The following is a 23025-nucleotide window of genomic DNA, read 5'->3' on the forward strand; positions in this document are numbered from 1 at the left end:
CCAATGCAAATTGGTGCGTTATTTGTACTGAAATAATATGTAAGAATATGCAGAGTTTGCAATGGATACCCGGCTATTACACTGTGAATACTCAGATGATGTGCCTACAGGTGGAGTGACTCAGGTAGTTTCTGGTATATTTCTGCTGAAGTTTTGTGTTGCGATCCTGATGCATGGTAGCTTCTTTTTACATGGCTCCACCATGTTCCCATTATATATTAATGATTTAGAAGAGGGAACTGAATGTATTAACTCCAAACTTGCAGATGATACAAAGTTGGGTGGGAGGGTGATCTGTGAGGAGGATGCAGAGCTGCTTCAGCCTGATTTCGACAGGTTGTGTGGACATCTGCATGGCAGATGCAGTATTATGTGGATAAATGTGAGGTTATCCACTTTGGTAGCATTAATAGGAAGACAGATTATTACTTGAATGGGTGTAAATTGCGAGAGGTGAATACTCAGCGAGACCTTGGTGCCCTGGTACATCGGTCGCTGAAAGTAAGTGCTCAGGTACAGCAGGCTGTAAATAAGGCAAATGGTATGATGGCCTTCATAGCGAGAGAATTTGAGTCGAGGGATAGGGATGTTTTGCTGCAATTGTATCGGGCGTTGGTGGGGCCACATCTGGAGTATTGTGTGCAGTTTTGGTGTCCTTACCTGTGGAAGGATATCCTTGCTGTCGAGGGAGTATAGCAAAGGTTTACCAGGCTGATTCCTGGGATGGTAGGTCTGTCATATGAGGAGAGATTAAGTCAGTTAGGATAATATTCACTGGAGTTTAGAAGAGTGTAAGGGGATCTTATAGACACGTGTAAAATTCTAACAGGGTTAGACAGGGTAGATTCAGAAAGAATGTTCCCAATGGTGGGGGAGTCCAGAACTAGGGGTCATAGCTTGAGGATAAGGGGCAAACCTTTTAGAACTGAGGTGAGGAGAAATTTCTTCACCGAGGTGGTGGTGAATGTATGGAATTCACTACCACTGAATGTAGTTGAGGCCAAAATGCTGTCTGATTTCAAGAAGAAATTAGGCAAATCTCTAAGTGCTAAAGGGATCAAGGGATATGGGATGAAGGGGGAGATTAGGATATTAAATTCGATGATCAGGCATGATCAAATGAATAGCAGAGCAGACTCAAAGGGCCAAATGGCCTATTCCTGCTTCTAGTTTCTATGTATCTATGTAATGCTCTTTCAGCCAGTGCAGTTTTGATGGGCTAAATGATTTGATTTGATTTGATTTATTATTGTCACAAGAATTAGCATACAGTGAAAAGTACTGTTTCTCGCATGCTATACAGACAAAGCATACCGTTCATAGAGAAGGAAACAAGAGTGTGCAGAATGTGGTGTTACAGTCATAGCTAGGGTGTAGAGAAAGATCAACTTAATGCAGGGTAGGTCCATTCAAAAGCCTGACACAGCAGGGAAAAAACTGTTCTTGCGTCAGTTGGTACGTGACCTCAGACATTTGTATCTTTTTCCCGACGGAAGAGAGAATGTCCAGGGTGCGTGGGGTCCTTAATTATGCTGGCTGATTTGCTGAGGCAGCGGGAAGCGTAGACATAGTCAATGGATGGGAGGCTGGTTTACATGATGGATTGGGCTACATTCACGACCTTTTGTAGTTTCTTGCGGTCTTGGGCAGAGCAGGAGCCATACCAAGCTGTGATACAACCAGAAAGAATGCTTTCTATGGTGCATCTGGAAAGGTTGGTGAGAGTCGTAGCTGACATGTCAAATTTCCTTAGTCTTCTGAGAAAGTAGAGGTGTTGGTGGGCTTTTGTAACTATAGTGCCGGCATGGGAGGACCAGGACAGGTTGTTGGTAATCTGGACACCTAAAAACTTGAAGCTCTCGACCCTTTCTACTCCGTCCCCATTGATGTAGACAGAGGCATGTTCTCCTCTACGCTTCCTGAAGTCAATGACAATCTCCTTCATTTTGTTGACATTGAGGGAGAGATTATTGTCGCCGCACCAGTTCACCAGATTCTCGATCTCATTCCTGTACTCTGTCTCGTCATTGTTTGAGATCCGACCCACTACGGTGGTATCGTCAGCAAACTTGAAAATCGAGTTGGAGGGGAATTTGGCCACACAAATGGCCTTCTTCTGCACTGTAAAGATTTTGTGATCATGCTACTGTCCCAGGTTTTGACCCTCACTGACCTCTGGTTCATGAAGGCTGCTAAGTACCATAGTCAAATGCTACCTTAATGCTGAAGGCATTGAATCTCACCTCTTCTCTGATGTACATATCTTGCATCCATATCCAAGTAAAGGCTGTGATAGAGTGTGAAAGCAATTTGTTCTGATGATACAAGAACAGTGCATCGATGAGAAGTCTATTGATGTGTATGTGTTACTGGATATCACTGGTGATGACTTTATTAATCATTAAGAGGAGGCTGAGAGGATAGTAATTAATTTGAGGAAGATTTATCCTATCTCTAATATATAGGACATACTTGGGCGATCCTTCATATTAGATTCCAGAGTCACAGCTGTACAGGAACAGTGTAACACAGAGATTGACTAATAAAGGTGTACAGGACCTTAGCATTACAGCCGGGATGTTACCCATAACCTTAGCTGTGTCCCTCGCAGTCAAACAGTTGATAATATGTAGAGTGAACTGAATTGACTGGATTTTGGTATCTGTGATGGCGAGGACTTCAGGATGAGCTGGAAACAGTCAATAAACTGGCAATGATGGTCAAAGACAATCATTTAAGACTTAAAGGGCGGCATTTTATAGCCTCGTTCGTCCCAAAACCATAAAATCCCACCCAAGGTCAACGGGCCTTTCCATTGTCCACCCCTTTCCTGCTTCGATTCCCATGGTGGGCGAGGCAGTAAAATTCGGCCCAAAATCTGCAAAAAGATAGATTGCACTGTGAGTGTAGAATTGCTGTTGATCCACGGTATCAGTCAGTAACTTTACCCAAGTTCAGGGGGTATATGTTCATTCTCAAGGCTTTGTGAACACACTGTCAGTCACTGTGAAAGGATGCTGTATTGATTCTATGATTGAAGGAGTAATTCAGAAGCCTGGACTAATGATAAAACATGAACTCAAATCTTACCATGTGAATTTGAAATCAGTTCTTAAAAATACAGGAATGAAAAGTTCATCTCAATAAAAATGAAGCTGTTGGATTATCATTAACACCTAACTAGTTTATTAATGTCCTACCAACTCGGAAACCTACCATTGCCACCAGGTTTGGGATTTAATTTTTTAACTCCATCCTTAAAGTTACAAAGCCAATGCTCAGAATGGACCAGGTGAACCAAATCCATTCCTTGCTTGCTCCAAAAACCAAATTCAAATTCCATTTTAAAAAAAGTTTATTTATTAGTCACAAGTAAAGCTTACATGAACACTGCAATTAAGTTACTGTGAAATTCCACTAGTTCAATGTCTCCTCAAGAGGGACAAACAAGATCCAAGCTGACAAGATGAGACACTGCACCCAATCTTGGGTTTTAGCTAACGCTAGTTTATATGATGCCATTCCCGTGCCGGTTTGGTTGGCACTTAACTTTGTGCTGAAGTGGCCTAACAATCTAATCTGTTGAATCAAGCTGTTACTCAGGATAATTAGGGATAGTTAATAAGTGTCAGCCTTGCCAGTGATAGCGATTTTGTGAAAATATATTTATTTAACAAATCATCGAGTCACAACTAGGATACATGTCTGCCAAAGTGGCTGGAAGTTGCATCAAATGTATGATTAGGGAGAGCAGAGACCCTGGGTTCTGTTCAAGTAAACATTTTCCAGTAGCTGCTGTGATCCCCTTTGTAAGGATGCATGGAGCATTGAAACAAAATTGGAATCCTTTCCTCCATGCTACTACCACCCGCCTGCCAACTCCACTGATAATTCTGTAATTCTCAACAGTTAGTATTGTCACTAAATATATCAACACTGATTCTATAGTGGGCCTCATTGAGGCCCAGAGACTTAAAATCACTTGGCCCCATCTCCAGGCTTTCTCCCTTTATACTAATAACATGTTTTTTGAAGTAAGCAGAGGTTACACCACAAACAGCCCATCCCATCATCCCTGAGGCAAGATCCCGATTTAATTTCCTCCCCTTGTGGTGCATTCAAAGTTGTGTTAATTGTGTGGAAGCAGAATCCTCAACGTGTCTGTATGTAAATCTAAATGTCAGTGTGTGCTCAAGTGTATATAATTGAGAAAATATCGATGTTGTATACCAGTTTGCATATGTCTCTACAAATGTGTGCATGATTTAGCTACAAGCACACGTGAATAATTGCTAGCATGAGATGCATGTTAGCAAGTATACTGTGATTTATATTTTAAACTTGATTTGTTTCTGCCTTGCAGGTTTGGGAGGAAGATAGTTATGTTTGGAACTATGGCTATACAGACTGGATTTAGTGTACTGCAGGCATTTTCTCCAAACTGGGAGATATTCTGCATCCTCAATTTCCTTGTGGGTCTTGGACAGATTTCAAACTTGGTGGCTGCCTTTGTTCTTGGTAAGTAACTACATCATTCTGTCTTTTTTGTTAGCCCTTTCCTCAATATCCCTGATAATTCTGTCATTCTCAACATGACACCAAGTGCTGGTCTTTGCATATTGGCCCAGAGGGCTGGTAGAAAACCCATGAAATTGTGAAGCTGAATTTTCTTCCAATTCCTTCCTGTGGAAAAATGGTTAAAAGCATTCTGAAACACGACAGGCGACAAAAATGTTCCTGCTGGGAATAGGAAGCAGAGGATTATTGAATTATAGAAAAACAACAGAAGTAAAACCATGAGTGACAATTAGCAAAATTCAGGTTGACAAAATAAAAACTGCAAGAAGTTCCTAATAATATAAATCTGACATCTGAAAATGCTTGACCCCTCTGGCAGCATTGCTGTGTAAGGTCCCACATTAAGTTAGTTAGTTAGACCGGATTCTGCCATTAAACAGGAACTTCAAAGCATTTTGTTTGTGTCACTTGAAGAGTTGGAGGAAACAGTCATTGAGAATATTTAATATTTTGTGATTATCCTCTATTTCAAACCCACTTGCTTATTTTGTTGTTTCACCTTTAAAATGCCTGAACTTAAGCTGTTGTGACACTGAAACAACATTTTCTTGTTATCCTCAGGGTCAGATCCAAATCTTTCCTCCAGGTCTCTGATCTCACCCTACTTAAATCTCTTTGCATTTTTGAGTATTCATTCCAGCACTTCCCTCTCGGCGGGGTTTATACAAACTGTTTTTTTCCCTCCTTATTTAAAGTTAAATTCAACTGTAAATCCATTTCATGCCGTGTTTACTTAGCCTGAGCTTATTGATGTGGGAATCCCTGCAGCGTTCAGGATTATATTTTTAAAGTTCTGCTTAATGTCTAATCAAGTGTTGTTGAACTACCTCTTGTTATTTTATTTGTTCCGTCATTTTGTGCACTTTGCAAGTGTATGGTTCCTGAACATCAGTATTTCCTACTCCAAGATTATGCTAACGTTTCTCATTCTATAATAACTGCAACCTTATCTTGTACATTTTCTGAGTTCCTAATGAATAACAGGACCTTGTTTGTAACGTTGCTCACGTACTGGGTGAATAAGCAGTCTTCCGCTTCATTTGCCAAGTCTGATTCTAAGTCACTTGGATTTACCCAGTTAATAACCAGTTCATTAAAATTTCCATTTAAACTGCGTCCCTGTTTTCACGTAGCTGAAACGGTGATGGTGCCTGATTGCATTTGAATTTTCAAAAGGCAGTGGATCTGTATTTGAAGAGAGGTAATTAGTAGCAATATGGGGTGGCACGGTGGCATAGTGGTTAGCATCGTTGCTTCACAGCGCCAGGGACTCGGGTTCGACTCCTGGCTTGGGTCACTGTCTGTGCAGAGCCTGCACGTTCTCCCCATGTCTGCCTGGGTTTCCTCCAGGTGCTCCTCCCACATTCTGAAAGACGTGCTGGTTAGGTGCATTGACCTGAACAAGCACGGGAGTGTGGCGACTCGGGGAATTTCACAGTAACTTCATTGCAGCGTTAATGTAAGCCTTACTTGTGACTAATAAATAAACTTTTTTTAAAATGTGATACAAGCTCCATTGTATTGATTAGCCATCTCTTTTAAAGAATCATCAAAAGTATATAGCAAGCTAATTGGTCTTAAAATGTACTACAAGAGTCTGCAATTCTACACTGTTCTTGTGTCTTCATTGAAGAGTTGCCTCCTTTTTTTATTCTGACCGGATGGTGGACAGTCTACCCCACAGTGAGGATTGTTAGTTCCTCTCAGGGCTGGAAACAAAGATGGCCGGACATGGAAAATAGGGCCATTAGCCCATGGGCTTGTTTGTTGACTTCATTACTCCCTGTGAATGCAGTGAATGCAGCTCTCGCCGTCATAAATCTGTGGGGGTGCACTATTGGCAGGACCGGAGGACCCCACTGGCATGAACGGCCAGAAAACTGCGGTCAATTTTTCACTCCTTTGTCTTCAAAGTGACAATGATCGCTGTTGAGAAGAGTGATATTCCAGGAGCCAAGGAATGACTGTACAAAGTCACTAAGTTAAACATAGAACATTACAGCGCAGTCCAGGCCCTTCGGCCCTCGATGTTGCGCCAACCAGTGAAACCAATCTAAAGCCCCTCTAATCTACACTGTTGCAATATCATCCATATGTTTATCCAATAACCATTTGAATGCTCTTAATGTTGACAAGTCGACTCCTGCTGCAGGCTGGGCATTCCACGCCCTTACTACTCTCTGAGTAAAGAACCTACCTCTAACATCTGTCCTATATCTCTCACCCCTCAATTTAAAGCTATGTCCCCTCGTGTTAGCCATCACCATCCGAGGAAAAAGGCTCTCACTATCCACTCTATCTAATCCTCTGATCATCTTGTATGCCTCTATTAAGTCACCTCTTAACCTTCTTCTCTCTAACGAAAACAACCTCAAGTCCCTCAGCCTTTCCTCATACGATTTTCCCACCATACCAGGCAACATCCTGGTAAATCTCCTCTGCACCCTTTCCAACACTTCCACATCTTTCCTATAATGCGGCGACCAGAACTGTACACAATACTCCAAGTGCGGCCGCACCATAATTTTGTCCAGTTGCAGCATGACCTCCTGGCTCCGAAACTCAATCCCTCTACCAATAAAAGCTAACACACCGTACGCCTTCTTAACAACCCTATCAACCTGGGTGCCAACTTTCAGGGATCTATGCACATGGACACCCAGATCCCTCTGTTCATCCACACTATCAAGTAGCTTACCATTAGCCCAGTACTCTGTATTCCTGTTACTCCTTCCAAAGTGAATCACCTCACACTTTTCCGCATTAAAGTCCATTTGCCACCTCTCAGCCCAGCTCTGCAGCTTATCTATGTCCCTCTGTAACCTGCCACTTCCCTCCGCACTGTCTACAACTCCACCGACTTTAGTGTCATCCGCAAATTTACTAATCCATCCTTCTATGCCCTCATCCAGGTCATTAATAAAAATGACAAACAGCAGTGACCCCGAAACAGATCCTTGCGGTTCACCACTAGTAACTGAACTCCAGGATGAACATTTCCCATCAACCACCACCCTCTGTTTTCTTACAGCTAGCCAATTCCTGATCCAAACCACTAAATCACCTTCAATCCCATGTGTCCGTATTTTCTGCAAAAGCTTACCATGGGCAACCTTATCAAATGCTTTGCTGAAATCCATATACACCACATCAACCGTTTTACCCTCATCCACCCCTTTGGTCACCTTCTCAAAGAATTCAATAAGGTTTGTGAGGCACGACCTACCCTTCACAAAACCGTGCTGACTATCCCTAATCAAATTATTCCTTTCTAGGTGATTATAAATCCTATCTCTTATAATCCTTTCCAAAACTTTGCCCACAACAGAAGTAAGGCTCACCAGTCTATAATTACCAGGGTTGTCCCTACTCCCCTTCTTGAACAAGGGGACAACATTTGCTATCCTCCAGTCTTCTGGCACTGTTCCTGTAGACAATGACAACACAAAGATCAAAGCCAAAGACTCTGCAATCTCCTCTCTAGCCTCCCAGAGAATCCTAGGATAAATCCCATCCGGCCCAGGGGACTTATCTATTTTTACCCTTTCCAGAATTGCTAATACCTCCTCCTTATGAAACTCAATCCCGTCCAGTCCAACAGCCTGCATCTCAGTACTCCCCTCGACAACACTGTCCCTCTCCTGTGTGAATACCGACAAAAAATATTCATTTAGTGCCTCTCCTATCTCTTCAGACTCCACGCACAACTTCCCACTACTGTCCTTGACTGGCCCTAATCTTACCCTAGTCATTCTTTTACTCCTGACATACCGATAGAAAGCTTTAGGGTTTTCCTTGATCCTACCTGCCAAAGACTTCTCATGTCCCCTCCTGGCTCTTCTTAACTCTTTCTTTAGGTCCTTCCTGGCTAACTTGTAACTCTCAAGTGCCCTAACTGAGCCTTCACGTCTCATCTTAACATAAGTCTCCTTCTTCCTCTTCACAAGAGATTCAACCTCCTTAGTAAACCACGGTTCCCTCACACGACTGCTTCCTGACAGGTACATATTTATCAAGGACGCGTAGTAGCTGTTCCATGAACAAGTTCCACATTACAAGTGTGCCCATCCCCTGCAGTTTCCTTCCCCAACCTATGCCACCTAAATCTCACCTATTCGCATCATAATTTCCTTTCCCCCAGCTATAACTCTTGCCCTTCAGCATATACCTATCCCTTTCCATTGCTAAGGTAAACGTAATCGAATTGTGGTCACTGTCACCAAAGTGCTCAACTACCTCCAAATCTAACAGCTGGCCTGGTTCATTACCCAGTACCAAATCCAATGTGGCCTCGCCTCTTGTTGGTCTATCTACATACTGTGTCAGGAAGCCTTCCTGCACACATTGGACAAAAACTGACCCCTCTAAAGTACTCGAACTATAGCTTTTCCAGTCAATATTTGTAAAGTTAAAGTCCCCCAGAACAACTACCCTGTTACTTTCGCTCCTATCCAGAATTATCTTTGCAATCTTTTCCTCTACATCTCTGGAACTTTTCGGAGGTCTATAAAAAACTCCCAACAGGGTGACCTCTCCTTTCCTGTTTCTAACCTTCCTTTTGTTGCTTTTGTTGGAACAGAGAAGACTGAGGGGCCACCTGATTGAATTGTACAGGATTATGAGGGACATGGACAGAGTGGATAAGGAGCAGCTGTTTCCCTTAGTTGAAGGATCAGTCACAAGGGGACATAGGTTCAAGGTGAGGGGCAGGAGGTTCAGAGGAGATCTGAGGAAAAACTATTTTACCCAGAGGGTGGTGACAGTCTGTAATGCGTTGCCTGGGAGAGTGGATGAGGCAGTTAAAGAGTATCTGGATGAGCACTTGGCACATCATAAGATTCAGGGCTGTTCCCTAATGGGCCCTACGCTTTCCCTGGTTATCCTCTTTCCATTGATATACTTACAGAATATCTTGCTTTGTTCCCTAATTTTACCAGCCAGAGCTTTCTCATATCCTCTATTTACTTTCCTAATTGCTTTCCTAAGCACCACCCTGCACTTTCTATACATCACTAATGCCTCCGCTGATTTGCGCCCCTTGTACTTTTTAAAGGCCTTTCTTTTTCTTATTGTATCCTGAATGTCCCTAGTCATTCATGGTTCTCTGGTCTTGTTAGTCCTTCCTATCATTGTAGAGGGAACATGCTGGGCTTGCACCCTCCCCATTTCCTTTTTGAATGCCCTCCACTCATGTTCTGTAGATTTTCCCATTAGTAGCTGTTCCCAGTCTCCCTTGGCCAGATCCTGCCATATTTTACTAAAATCTGCTCTCCCCCAATCCAAAACTTTTTTTTGCAACTTGTCCATTTCCCTGTCCATAACAAGCTTAAATTGTACCATGTTGTGATCGCTATCACTAAAATGCTCCCCCACCACCACCTCAACCACCTGTCTGGCTTCATTCCCCAGAATCAGGTCCAGCACAGCTCCTTCCCTTGTTGGGCTCTCTACATATGGATCTAACATTTTCCTGTACACATTTCAAGTAATCTACTCCATCCAAGCCCTTAATATTATGGACAGAATTTTACGATCTTGCTCGGGAGAGGCTCGTAAAATCTCACCCGTTTTGCAAGCCTCGGGGCAGGCGAGGTGGTAAAATCCCAGCCTATGTATATCTATCTCAGTTAATGTTGGGAAAGTTGAAATCACCTCATGCAATAACCCTATTGTTATTGTTTTTACACACCTCCACAAAATGAGCACATATTTGCCCCTCAATATCCTTCTGACTATCTGGGGGACTTTTAAAAAGTACAAGGGGCGCAAATCAGCGGAAGCATTAGTGATGGATAGAAAGTGTAGGGTGGAGCTTAAGAAAGGAATTAGGAAAGCAAAGAGAGGATATGTGAAAGCTCTGGCTGGTAAAATTAGGGAAAATTGCAAGATATTCTATAAGTACATCAATGGAACTAAACACCTAACATGTGGCTGCCCCTTTTTTATTCCTAAACTCTACCCAGAAAGCTTCATTTGATGCCCCCTCAAATATATCATCTCTCCTTACTGCAGTAACTGACTCCTTAACTAATAATGCAATACCTCCTCCTCTTTTACCTCCTTCTTTGTCTCACCTGAAGATTCTATTACCCAAAATGTTGGGTTGCCAATTGTTTCCTTCCTTCAACTATATAAAATCACATTCTTTCCTGAACATATTATGACCCAAGCCCCATATCAGAAAATGAAAGTTTGCCTCGGGTACAGACCAATTAAAGCAGTACATGAGTTTTGTTTAAATATAGGCTGGAGTTCTCTGGCTGTTCATGCTGGTGGGATCTTCTGTTCCCACCAACGGTGCACCCCGCCATGGGTTTCCTGTTGGCATGGAGTGCAGTCTTTGGGAAATCCCATTGATAGTGGCAGGATAGGCCGCTGGCACAGCGGTTAGCACTGCTGCCTCACAGGGCCATCGGCCCAGGTTTGATCCTGACCTTGGGTAACTGTCTGTGTGGAGTTTGCACATTCTCCCCATGTCTGCGTAGGTTTCCTCGAAGCGTCCCAGTTTCCTTCCACACTCCAAAGATGTGTAGGTGGATTGGCCATGCTAAATTGCCTTTTAGTGTCCATGGATATGTAGGTTCGGTGAATTAACCATGGTAAATGTGCAGGGTTATGGTCTTAGGGTGGAGGAGAGGGCTTGGGTGGGATGCTGTTTCGGAGAATTGGTGCAGACAAGATGGGCCAAATGGCCTCTTTCTGCACTATAGGGATTCAATGGACCAGAAGGTCCCACTTCCGGATGCCAATGGTTTCACCTAAGTTCACACCGTTAAGCTATTCCTTCAAAGCAGAAAACTCTTTTAATTCAACTTTCGCAGCAACATTAAAATCAAAAATTCATTGAGTATAGTATTAAAATAGTTGAAGAATAATGTTCAAATATGTTACCCATTCTAAACATTAGTAGAATTGTCAAAATCTTACATCAAATCCAATGAGCCCTGAGACCCAATTGTTGCCGTCAACAGATCTTGCGAAGTGGTCGGTGTCTTAGTTGCAATTGTGCCCATATTTCTGCTTTTCAACCACCTCCCTAACTGTGTCTCCCCCCCCACCCCCCCCGCCCCCCACCCCACCCCCCCCGCCCCCCACCCCAACCCCGCCCCCCGCCCCCCACCGCACCCCCACCCACCCCCATCCCCCCCACCGCCCCCCACCCCCCATATCCCCCCATTCCCCCCCACCCCCCCAACCCCCCATCCCCCCCCACCCCCCCATCCCCCCCACCCCGCCCCCCCACCACCCACCACGCCCCCCCCACCCGCCCCCCCACCCCCCGCCCCCCGCCCCCCGCCCCCCCACCCCCCCACCGCCCGCCCCCCCACCCCCCCACCGCCCCCCACCCCACCCCCCACCCCCCCAACCCCCATCCCCCCCACCCCCCACCACCCCCCCACCCCCCTCACCCCACCCCCCTCACCCCACCCCCCCACCCCACCCCCCCACCGCCCCCCACTGCCCCCACCCCTCCCCACCCGCACCCCACCCCGCCCCCCACACCCCCCCCACCACCCCTCCACCGCCCCGTCACCGCCCCCGACCCCTCCCACCACCGCCCCCCCCACCCCCCCAACCCACCCACCCCCCACCCCTCCTACCCTCTCCCACCCCCCCCACCACCCCCCACCCCACCCCCCCACCCCCCCCACCCCACCCCCCCACACCCCCACCCCACCCCCCCACCCCACCCCCCCACACCCCCACCCCACCCCCCCACCCCCCCCACCCCCCCCACCCTCTCCCACCCCGCCACCACCCCCCCCACCCCACCCCCCCACCCCACCCCCCCCACCCCACCCCCCCACCCCACCCCCCCCACCCCCCCCACCCCACCCCCCCCACCCCACCCCCCCCACCCCACCCCCCCCACCCCACCCCCCCACCCCACCCCCCCACCACCCCCACCCACCCCTCCACCCCCCCCCACACCAATTGAAATACTTTATCATGACAAGATACAATTGTTAACTGCTAATGTTTCTTTATTAGTTCCAACTCAAGTAATATTCCTCTGATAGACTTAAACACCCCTGGGCATCCTTCACTACCCATTACTTACCTGATCCTGGACTCCGAGGAAGAGTCTGATGGGGACTGCTTGCAGTCCTAGTTCTGTCCACTGCATCTTCTGGTGCCAGAGGGACTAGTGAACTATCAGCCAATCAGATTGGAGCAATCAGATTGAGGCTGGACATCTTCCTGAGTGAGGGGCAGAAATCACATCGCCAGCCAATTGAGACTTGTCAGTATGTTAAATGGCTGCAGTGTAGGCAGGTGTTTGCACTTCAGTCCCACGCTCCTGATGTACAGGTGTGCAGAGATATGGGAAGGTGGGAGTGGGAAAGGTGGAGGACTTCCTTGTGAACCTGCTCCTGGGCCTGGCCAAACTTGCCACCAACAGGTCCAGGCAGTGGGCGACTGAGGGGGTGGGCTGACCTGACTGTCTGCCCCTCTACCGTGGTTACATTCGGGTCTGGGTATCCTTGGAGAGGGAGAATGAGGTGTCCATGAGTGTCACCAAGGCCTTTCATGCTCTTTGGGCATCTCAGGGGCTGGAGTGCATTATCCACCTCTTCAATCACCTTCTGATTTGTTGTTTTAAGTTTCATTTGTGCTTTGTTTTTAGTTTGGGCGCTCCCCTTTTAAGGGGCTGTCCTTCTTGCTTTGTCCCGCAGTTTATTTAATTTGTTCAACCAAAAAGAATGGCATTATCAGCAGGGATGTGTCTCTGCTGACTACTTGGAATGCAAGAAAGGAAATTCTGTCATCCTAAAAATACTGATCTTAAAATCTGATACAAGGCTGGCCACATCTGTTATATAAGATCCATCAGTCAGCTGTCTTTACTGACAGAATCATTGCCTTCACCAGCCCAATGAACCCAACTTCCTCCAGCGATTTCCCCATCTTTCTCCTGTTCACTATTTCCTCTCATCCCCACTCCCTTAACTGTTTTACTTTAAACTTCCCTTTATTCCAACTGGGTTGGCTTGCTTTGTCGCACACTTTCAGCCTTGTTCAATTCCAGCCTATTAACCTCAGCTTCTCAAGTATTTTCCGACTTCTGTCCAAGCTGCTGTTTAACAAGCAGCTTACGAGTAACTGATTGCAGAAACCTCATGCTGTTCCAAAGGCTTTGAAGAATAAACTGTTTTAACATCATACTGATCCTGATTTGTTTTTATAGTCCGATTTCGGTGGACAATCTGTAAGAACCTATTTGTGACGACTTTAATCAGGCAATTGAGGTGGGCCTTTTGGAATATGAACTCCCTGATTAAGGACCAAAGTGATGGGCCAATCAGGGAGCCTCTTGTTTTGTAGTTAACCAAGAATGTCAGTTCCTCTGGGGCTCCTAGTGTAGACTGCTAACTGAAAGCACTCTGTCTGCTGTTATCAAACTTGTAAATAAAGGAATTTTGGTGAAGGGACTTCTGCCTCTGAAGACTTATTACACTACCTTATTTTTTTTGATGAATTAAAGTTCACAGGTCCCATGGAGTCTGTGGATTTATTATTATATTTCAAATGGTATTGAAGATCTTTAGTGTCTACACAGATTTATCCTCTTCCTCTTCCGACTGCTGCAGATTGTACCTCTTACACAAATTTCAGATTCAGGAATCAAGGGTCCCAGGTGGGAGTTAAGAATTAATCTCTTGCATTTACTGGATAGGTTGAATGGTGGAGGGGCCCAGTGCCCACTCCTGCTCCTAATTTGCATGTTAGCATGTCATTCGGGGGCTAACAATTCTCCCCGACCCCTGCGGCCATAGGAGGCCTCAAGCGTGCTGGTGCATGCTCTGTCTCCAAGGGCACCTGGGCTTGAATGTAGCCACGGAAGAGGGACAGAATGTCAGGACAAGCGATCCCCTCAACCGCCTGCTGCCTGGATCTGTTAATTGCCACTTTAGCCAGGAGCAGCTTTACAAGGAGGCCTTCCACCTTGCCCGTACCGTGCTCCCAACCCCATCCTGCACTGGCTGACAAAAGGTCAGGAAGGTGGGGCTGAAATGCAAACAGAACTTGAGAAACAGCCTCCTCAGAGTGGATTGGGGCTGTAACCTCGCAGAATGCAAGCATGGACCACAGAAAGATGTCTGAAAGACGTGCTGGTTAGGTGCATTGACCCGAAAAGGTGTCGGAGTATGGCGACGAGGGGAATTGTAAACCTTACTTGTGACTAATAAATAAACTATAAACTTTAGACTCCTCAAGGCTGCCGAAGAGGCAAGCGGATTAGGAGGCTTCGGCCATTTGTTGTATGGAACTGTTGTGTGTAACATCCTCCATACCAAATTGGCGCAAGAACACAGAGGCTCTTGATTATGCACAGAAACAAGTGCAGGACCAGGGCCATGGACATGCTTGAGGTCATGTTCAAAACCGCTCTTGTGGGGGGGGGGAACCTCCTCAATGCTTTTAGGCTTTCGCTGCACGTTCCTTCTGGATGTTCTGCCCCCCCTACCATGACGACTCCCAATAACCCTGCCAGCAGCTGAGGTGGAATTAGCTGCTGATATTGAATCCCCTTGCTGTGTTTGCGATTAACTGATTGGGGGGCATTGAGGGGAAGACGTGGCAGTGCCAACCACAGCTGCTCGAATGGTTTTAGCAGCCTTGCAGACAAGGTTCTTTTTCCTGACATGCCCCACCTCTTTACAGGCATGGCACAGCACAGGTCCAGAAGATGCATTAGGCTGCCCTCCTGTGGTCAACATTAAACTCTCCCACAGTGCACTCTTCCCAGGTCAGCTTGACAAATATCTGGCACCTCAAGGACTACATGTGACGAAGGCCTGTCTCCCTGACGTTGAGCAGTTCTGCACTTCCCAAAACATTATCTCCCCTGGGGTTGATGAAAGTGAGAGAGTAGGATCTCACTCAGGACAAAGAAAGGGACATTTGACAGAAAGACCATCTGCACAGTGGCCTCCAATAAGTCCACCGGCAGGAATACTGCATCCACTGTATACCCCTTTCCAAGGCCCAAGCGCAATGCCTGCTCTGACCACAGGAAAAACATAGCCTTTGTGTGTAGTTACAACAATGGCTGAGGGGCCAACAGGCCCAGTTATGGCTTTAACACAGGCCTTAGTCACAATGATTTGATTTGATTCATTATTGTCACATGTATTAGAATCATAGAAATCATAGAAACCCTACAGTGCAGAAGGAGGCCATTCGGCCCATCGAGTCTGCACCGACCACCATCCCACCCAGGCCCTACCCCCACATATTTACCCACTAATCCCTCTAACCTACGGATCTCAGGGGCAATTTTAACCTGGCCAATCAACCTAACCCGCACATCTTTGGACTGTGGGAGGAAACCGGAGCACCCGGAGGAAACCCACGCAGACACGAGGAGAATGTGCAAACTCCACACAGACAGTGACCCGAGCCAGGAATCGAACCCGGGACCCTGGAGCTGTGAAGCAGCACTGCTAACCACTGTGCTACCGTGCCGTCCATACATTAGTATGTAGTGAAAAGTATTGTTTCTTGTGCGCTAAATAGACAAAATATACTGTCCATAAGGAAGGAAAGGAGAGGGTGCCGAATGTAATGTTACGATCATAGCTAGGGTGTAGAGAAAGATCAACTTAATGTGAAGTAGGTCCATTCAAAAGTCTGATGGCAGCAGGGAAGAAGCTGTTTTTTGAGTCGGTTGGTACATGCCTCAGATTTTTGTATCTTTTCCCGATGGAAGAAGGTGGAATAGAGTATGTCTGGGGTGCATGTGGTCCTTAATTATGCTGGCTTCTTTTCCCAGGCAGCGGGATGTGTAGACAGAGTCAATGGATGGGAGGCTGCTTTGACTGATGGACTGGGCTTTGTTTATGACCCTTTGTAGTTTATTGCAGTCTTGGACAGAGCAGGAGCCATACCAAACTTGATACAACCGGAAAGAATACTTGCTATTTGATTTGATTTGATTTGATTTATTATTGTCACATGTATTACCATACAGTGAAAAGTATTGTATCTTGCACGCTAGACAAGGCATACCGTTTATAGAGAAGGAAAGGAGAGAGTGCAGAATGTAGTGTTACAGTCATAGCTAAGGTGTAGAGAAAGATCAACTTAGTGCAAGGTAGGTCCATTCGAAAGTCTGATGGCAGCATCGAAGAAGCTGTGACATGCTAAATTTCCTTAGTCTCCTGAGAAAGTAGAGTAGTTGATGGCATTTCTTAACTATAGCATCCGCATGGGGGGACCAGGATGGTTGTTGGTGATCTGGACACCTGAAAATATGAAGCTCTCGACCATTTCTACTTCGTCCCCACTGATGTAGACAGGGGCATGCCTTCCACTATGCTTCCTGAAGTCGATGACTATCTCATTCATTTTACTGACATTGAGGGAGACATTATTGTCATCGCACCAGTTAACCAGATTCTCTATCTCTTTCCTGTGGTGCGGTGGGTGTAGCTCTGAACCCAATGTCTTTATTGTCTGGTGTAAACAGTAATGATGGGTGTACAGTGTTAAAAAGCACAAATACATTCCTTAATTTTAAATCTGCAGTTGGAGGTCATGGCAGTCAGGTCTGCTGTTCATGCACCGACTGTGAAATAGCCGCACATATACAGATTGCGTCTGTTACATTCTTCAGGCCGGGGTCCAGCACTCCTGCACAGAAGGTGAGCATGTGAAACTGCAGCTCATGTGGCCTAAAACAGAGCACCATTGTGCTGAATATGTCACAGGACATGGACAGGGTGGCAAGGAGAAGGAAAATGTGCCAAAAAGGAAATCCTAGGCAAGGGATAAGGACAGGAATTAGGAATATTTTGGCTTAAGTTATCAATGAGGAGCAGAGAAATAGGCTTCATATTAAATCCAGAACTGCAGGGAGCAGACTTGATGCAAAGTGAGCTCAAGAGAAGTCCAGAAGAAAATTGGTAACTTCCATGATGTGGGTTGTAAGGACAAAGGTACTCCTTTGGAGTAGTGGTGTTCTGCTTGGCATGGTCAAGGGTCTGTGATTGTTCTTGGAAGATAAGGCTTAAATGTATTCAGTGATCCAGGGAAAGGAAGCCCAGAAGGTAAGATAGAAACCCTGGAGATGGATCCTTGTTGAAGTCCTTCAGGTGAATTCAAAGGAAAGGTCTTCAAATGTGGAGATTGTAAACCCTCATGAGAAAGACAAAGTTTCAGTGAGACTGGTTGGTTCATATTGCAAAAAACATCTGAGTGGGATGTTGAGAAATTCATGGAGTCTGACTTATCACATCTGCCATTTACCTTGAAATGTGGTATGTCTGACCACAGATCACCTGTTAAATTTCATGTACCTCGTACTTACCCTGAATATCAGAGTATAAGAGAGATATTCTAAGTTGTTTTATCTTACTGAACTTGTATGTGCCTGTGAAGATATGGCTGGGTGGAAGAAATAAGAAGTACTTGAAGCATTTTCTTGTGTCTGCATTAAGATCTTTCCAAACATTTTGTCTTGTTGTGGTTATTGTCCTTTTAGGGGCAACACATAGAGTAAGGCCTACCTGGTTTGGGTGACCAGTTAGGACACAAAGTGGGTAATCACCCCAGGGGGTGCAGCCCTCTTAGAAAAGAAGAGTGGGCTACAGCCATGAGACTGCTGTACAATTACTATTAAATACCTTTTGTGTTCATTATTGAAGTTTGTGAAAGTGCATCCTCACGCTGGTGTAACATAGTTCACTTTTCTTATTTTAATAAACATTCATTCGCAGACTCCTGTGAATTTGTTCAGTCACTTACCTCCACAGCTTACAAAAAAAAGTTAGAATCTTTCAAGCCAGGTTCATTCTGGGATCTGACTTGTCCAGTATTATCAGTTAGGATCATAAATAGTAAGAGCAGGAACAGAAGCAGCCACTCCACTGTAATTTTTGGCAGACAATATCACCAATTAAGATTGTGTTGCCATTAAGTTTTTTTTTAAAGAGACTCAACTATCCTCAAGCACCTGGTTAAACAACAACTACAGACCATGCAGAAGAGTGATAGAGTGTAAAGAATAAGGACCACTCCTTACAAGGGAGCAGTTTCCCTCCTTCCGTACAGTTCGAAGATACCAGTAACTGTAAATAGGAGGATCAAGTTTAGGTACAAAAGTGATCTCACAAAATAGAGAGACACAAGTGAAGAAAAATGAAGGGTGTCACTGGGTTGAATGTTGAGCACTTGCACAGGTGCCCTCTCATTTCAGTCAATGCTGTGCTCTTCCTTTAGAGGGAGGCTGCGTCTTCACCTGGATCAGCTGGAGCTCAACCAGGCAAGGTCCGACACGTTCAGCACACACGCATGCACACACACCAGACCTCCTTGTGGCCCTACTCCTGGGCCTAGCCAAGCTGGCCACTAATGACAAAGGGTCATCCAGACTTGAAACGTTTATTATATTCTCTCTCCACTGCAAGACCTGCTGAAATTTTCAGCACTTTCTGTTTTTGTTGTGGTCATCAATGGGTCCAGGCAGCAGGCAGTCGAGAGGGTCATCCATCCTGACTGTGTACCCCTCTCCTGCCATGTTCACTGACAGTGGTACCTGAGAAGGGAATGTGTGTTGTCCGTCAGCCTCATTGAGGCTTTCCGTGCCTGGTGGGGGCGGGGGGGCACCATGGGGTCTGAGATGTTTTATTGACCCCTTCAATCACATTTGATTTTGATGTTTTAAATTTCCTTTGCTGCAATAGGCTTCGAGGGTGTGATCTTACCAGCTGCACATGCCACGCTACCACTGCAGCGAGGTCTGAGAATTTGATGGCCAGCCAAATCTCCGTTCACTGCAACGGGATGGGAAAATCCCATCGTGAAAATCCCGGCGTGAATGGTGATAAAACTCCGGCCCAAGAGCCCGCGTTTCAATTTATCCCTCCATTTGTTGATTTAATTCATTTGGTTAAAAGAAGCACACCGTCAGACCTTTCAAGCAGTCTTCTTTCCTTGCCCTGCAAACTGCAATAATAATAATAAAGTCCACAACCACCCATCTCTTAAGGTTGCTGTATCTTTAATGTTTTGTTTCTTCCACTGTTCCCCACCTGCCAACCACACAAATATTATTGACTCCTGAAGCAGCAGTTCCATCTCTCCTTCAAATATGACCTGACAGTAGCGTCAAATTTCTTATCCTTGTAGACGTCAGGCCCCGAGGTCCCAGGCTCAGCAGCAACAGCCAAATAGTTTCCAAAGGATAGAAATGTGTTCCTGGAACCGAGAAATTTGGATTATAATAAATTGCTCTCTTAAGTATGCCTTTGTATTTCAAGTTAGCTCAACCCAGTTGGCTGAATTTCATCAATCACAAGACAGCATTTCCAAGCCAATTCTGCAGAGACACCTCACTCTCTCCAATCACACAATGCAGCCTCACAGAGATCTCTGCCTCCGAACTATGCTCACCCAGTTTCTCAGCCGGCTCTCTTCCCAATTAACTATTGAATTGAATAGCAATGAGGAGAGGTTGGAGAAACTTGGTTTGTTCTCACTGGAACGGCGAAGGTTGAGGGGCGACCTGATAGAAGTCCACACGATTATGAAGGGCATGGACAGAGTGGATAGTCAGAAGCTTTTTCCCAGGGTGGAAGAGTCAATTACAAGGGGGCAAGGGTTTAAGGTGCGAGGGGCAAGGTTTAAAGGAGATGTATGAGGCAAGTTTTTTACACAGAGGGTGGTGGGTGCCTGGAACTTGCTGCCGGGGGAGGTAGTGGAAGCAGATACGATAGTGACTTTTAAGGCGCGTCTTGACAAATACATGAATAGGATGGGAATAGAGGGATATGGGCCCCTGAAGAGTAGGGTTTTAGTTAAGTCGGGCAGCATGGTCAGTGCAGGCTTGGAGGGCCAAAGGGCCTGTTCCTGTGCTGCAATTTTCTTTGTTCTTTGTTTTTAAACGAATTAACTATTGAACAAGTTAACAGCCCCTTTAAAAGGAGCACAGTCGCAAAAGGACAAAACTTTCAAGGAAACTTTAATCAAATTAAAGTGAAACAAAGTTCCCTTCAGGGAATAGGGGTTCCCAAACTGATTATCAGCTTGTTGGACCGCATTATGACACTCCTTCCATGGCCAACAAGCCCTGACATTAATCTTGAACCCAGAGCTTCTGGACTAGAGGTAGGGACACGACCACTGTGCCACAAGGCCTCTTATGAGCCATTTTAATTAACTGTTACACCCTCTACGCTAAACCTCTGTTGGTAAAAAAAGAGGACTCCCATGCAGAAAGCCTCCACTGTGGGTTCTTGTCACCCCTGGACAGGAGGACAGAACATCACAATGTGCCTGGATGGCTGGCAAGGAAGTGAAGGGCAGCAGCCCCTCTGTGCAGAAGGAAAAATGACCATCTTTTACTCATTAACTGTTTTGGGTCTATCAGTAAAATAAAATGGACTAATCAACAGAAAAAAACAATTGCCAGCTCCTTAAAGACACTGTAACAAAAGACAGAAACTTTAAAGAAACCATATTTAATTCAATTAAAAAGCTGATTTCAGGGCTAAAGAAGCAGTCAGGCCCCCGTCATTCTCACCACGTATGGAAGATGACTCTCTTTATACTCTTTTGGTTATCGATAAAAATAAAATAGACTAATTAATCAAATTAACTCATTAAAAAATTGACAGCCCTAAAGGGCTTCTAGGCCTTTGGGCTGAGATCAAGCCCAAGATGGGATCCAATGCCTCATCTTGTCAGCTTGGATCTTGTTTGTCTCCCTTGTGGGGATCTTGATTGGATTCGATTGGATTTTGAATTTGGTTTTTGGAGCAAGCAAGGAATGGATTTGGATTTGTCTGGTCCATTCTGAGAATTGGCTTTGTAACTTTAAGAATGGAAATAATAACAAAGAAAGAGGGCACTTCTACAGAAAAAAACTCCAAAGGAAACTTATCTAATAAACTTAAAATGTTGTTTTGGAGGTTAATGAAGGGTTCCATGGCAGTGGCCACCAGTTAGAAGCATAGAAACATAGAAAAACTACAGCACAAAACAGGCCCTTCGGCCCCACAAGTTGTGCCGAACATATTCCTACCTTTTAGGCCTACCTATAACCCTCCACCCTATTAAGTCCCATGTACTCATCCAGGGGTCTCTTAAAAGACCCTATTGAGTTTGCCTCCACCACCACTGACGGCAGCCGATTCTACTCGCCCACCACCCTCTGTGTGAAAAACTTCCCCCTAACATTTCCCCTGTACCTACACCCCAGCACCTTAAACCTGTGTCCTCTCGTAGCAGCCATTTCCACCCTGGGAAAAAACCTCTGAGAGTCCACCCGATCTATGCCTCTCAACATCCTATATACCTCTATTAGGTCTCCTCTCATCCTACGTCTCTCCAAGGAGAAAACACCGAGCTCCCTCAGCCTATCCTCATAAGGCATGCCACTCAATCCAGGCAACATCCTTGTAAATCTCCTCTACAACCTTTCAATCTTTTCCACATCCTTCCTGTAATGAGGCGACCAGAACTGAGCACAGTACTCCAAGTGGGGTCTGACAAGGGTCTTATATAGCTGCATCATTATCCCTGGACTCCTAAACTCAATCCCTCGATTGATAAAGGCCAGCACACCATACGCCTTCTTAACCACCTCCTCCACCTGCGGGGCCGATTTTAGAGTCCTATGGACCCGCACCCCAAGGTCCTTCTGATCCTCTACAGTACTAAGAGTCTTTCCCTTTATATTGTACTCCTTCATCCCATTTGACCTACCAAAATGGACCACGACGCATTTATCTGGGTTGAAGTCCATTTGCCACTTCTCCGCCCAGTCCTATCTATGTCCCTCTGTAACTTCTGACATCCCTCCAGACTATCCACAACCCCACCAACACCAACCTTCGTGTCATCGGCAAACTTACCAACCCATCCCTCCACTTCCTCATCCAGGTCATTTATGAAAATGACAAACAGCAAGGGTCCCAGAACAGATCCCTGGGGCACACCACTGGTGACCGACCTCCATTTAGAAAAAGTTGTGGAAGATGAATCTCTTTGTTAGTGTTCTTAGTCCTTAATTAAACAGTGCCCATAACTTATGTATGTTCAACAATATAATTAACCATTATTGATACAGGGATGATAGGTGAGTGCGACTTGGTGCGAGTCAGGACATGGGCAGCAGAGTTCCAGATGACCTCCAGTTTATGTCGGGCAGAGTATGGGAGTCCAGCCAGGTGTGCTTTGGAATGGTCAGGCTGCATTTTCCTGTGGGCCTCAGGGCCAAATGGAGGTCTTGAGCCTGAACCTCTGGCAGCAAGATGGACTCAGCAATTTTAAAGGAAGCAGCATCCTAATTGGTCATCTCCAAATCCTGGTCATTCAATTAAGGATGAACGGTGGGCTCTTGATGCTGCCGACCCAATCAGAGTGCTGACAACTTGAGAACCCCAGCAGCCCCACTGGGAGAAGTGGGCACTGCCAAAGCCAGTTGGAGAATGTGAGGAC

At 45.6% G+C, this 23025-nt stretch overlaps 1 protein-coding gene across 2 annotated transcripts in view; it reads left to right on the forward strand.

Moving 5' to 3' along the window:
- Positions 1 to 23025, forward strand: part of LOC144505061 (organic cation/carnitine transporter 2-like) — an 89256-nt gene that overhangs the window by 19688 nt on the left and 46543 nt on the right. For both annotated transcript variants that reach the window (XM_078230805.1, XM_078230806.1), the window contains exon 3: positions 4364 to 4518. In XM_078230805.1, the coding sequence (XP_078086931.1) occupies positions 4364 to 4518 (155 nt within the window). The remainder of the gene's footprint in view (positions 1 to 4363; positions 4519 to 23025) is intronic.

This window comes from Mustelus asterias, chromosome 16, assembly GCF_964213995.1.
Source record: "Mustelus asterias chromosome 16, sMusAst1.hap1.1, whole genome shotgun sequence".
NCBI classification, from domain to species: domain Eukaryota; kingdom Metazoa; phylum Chordata; class Chondrichthyes; order Carcharhiniformes; family Triakidae; genus Mustelus; species Mustelus asterias.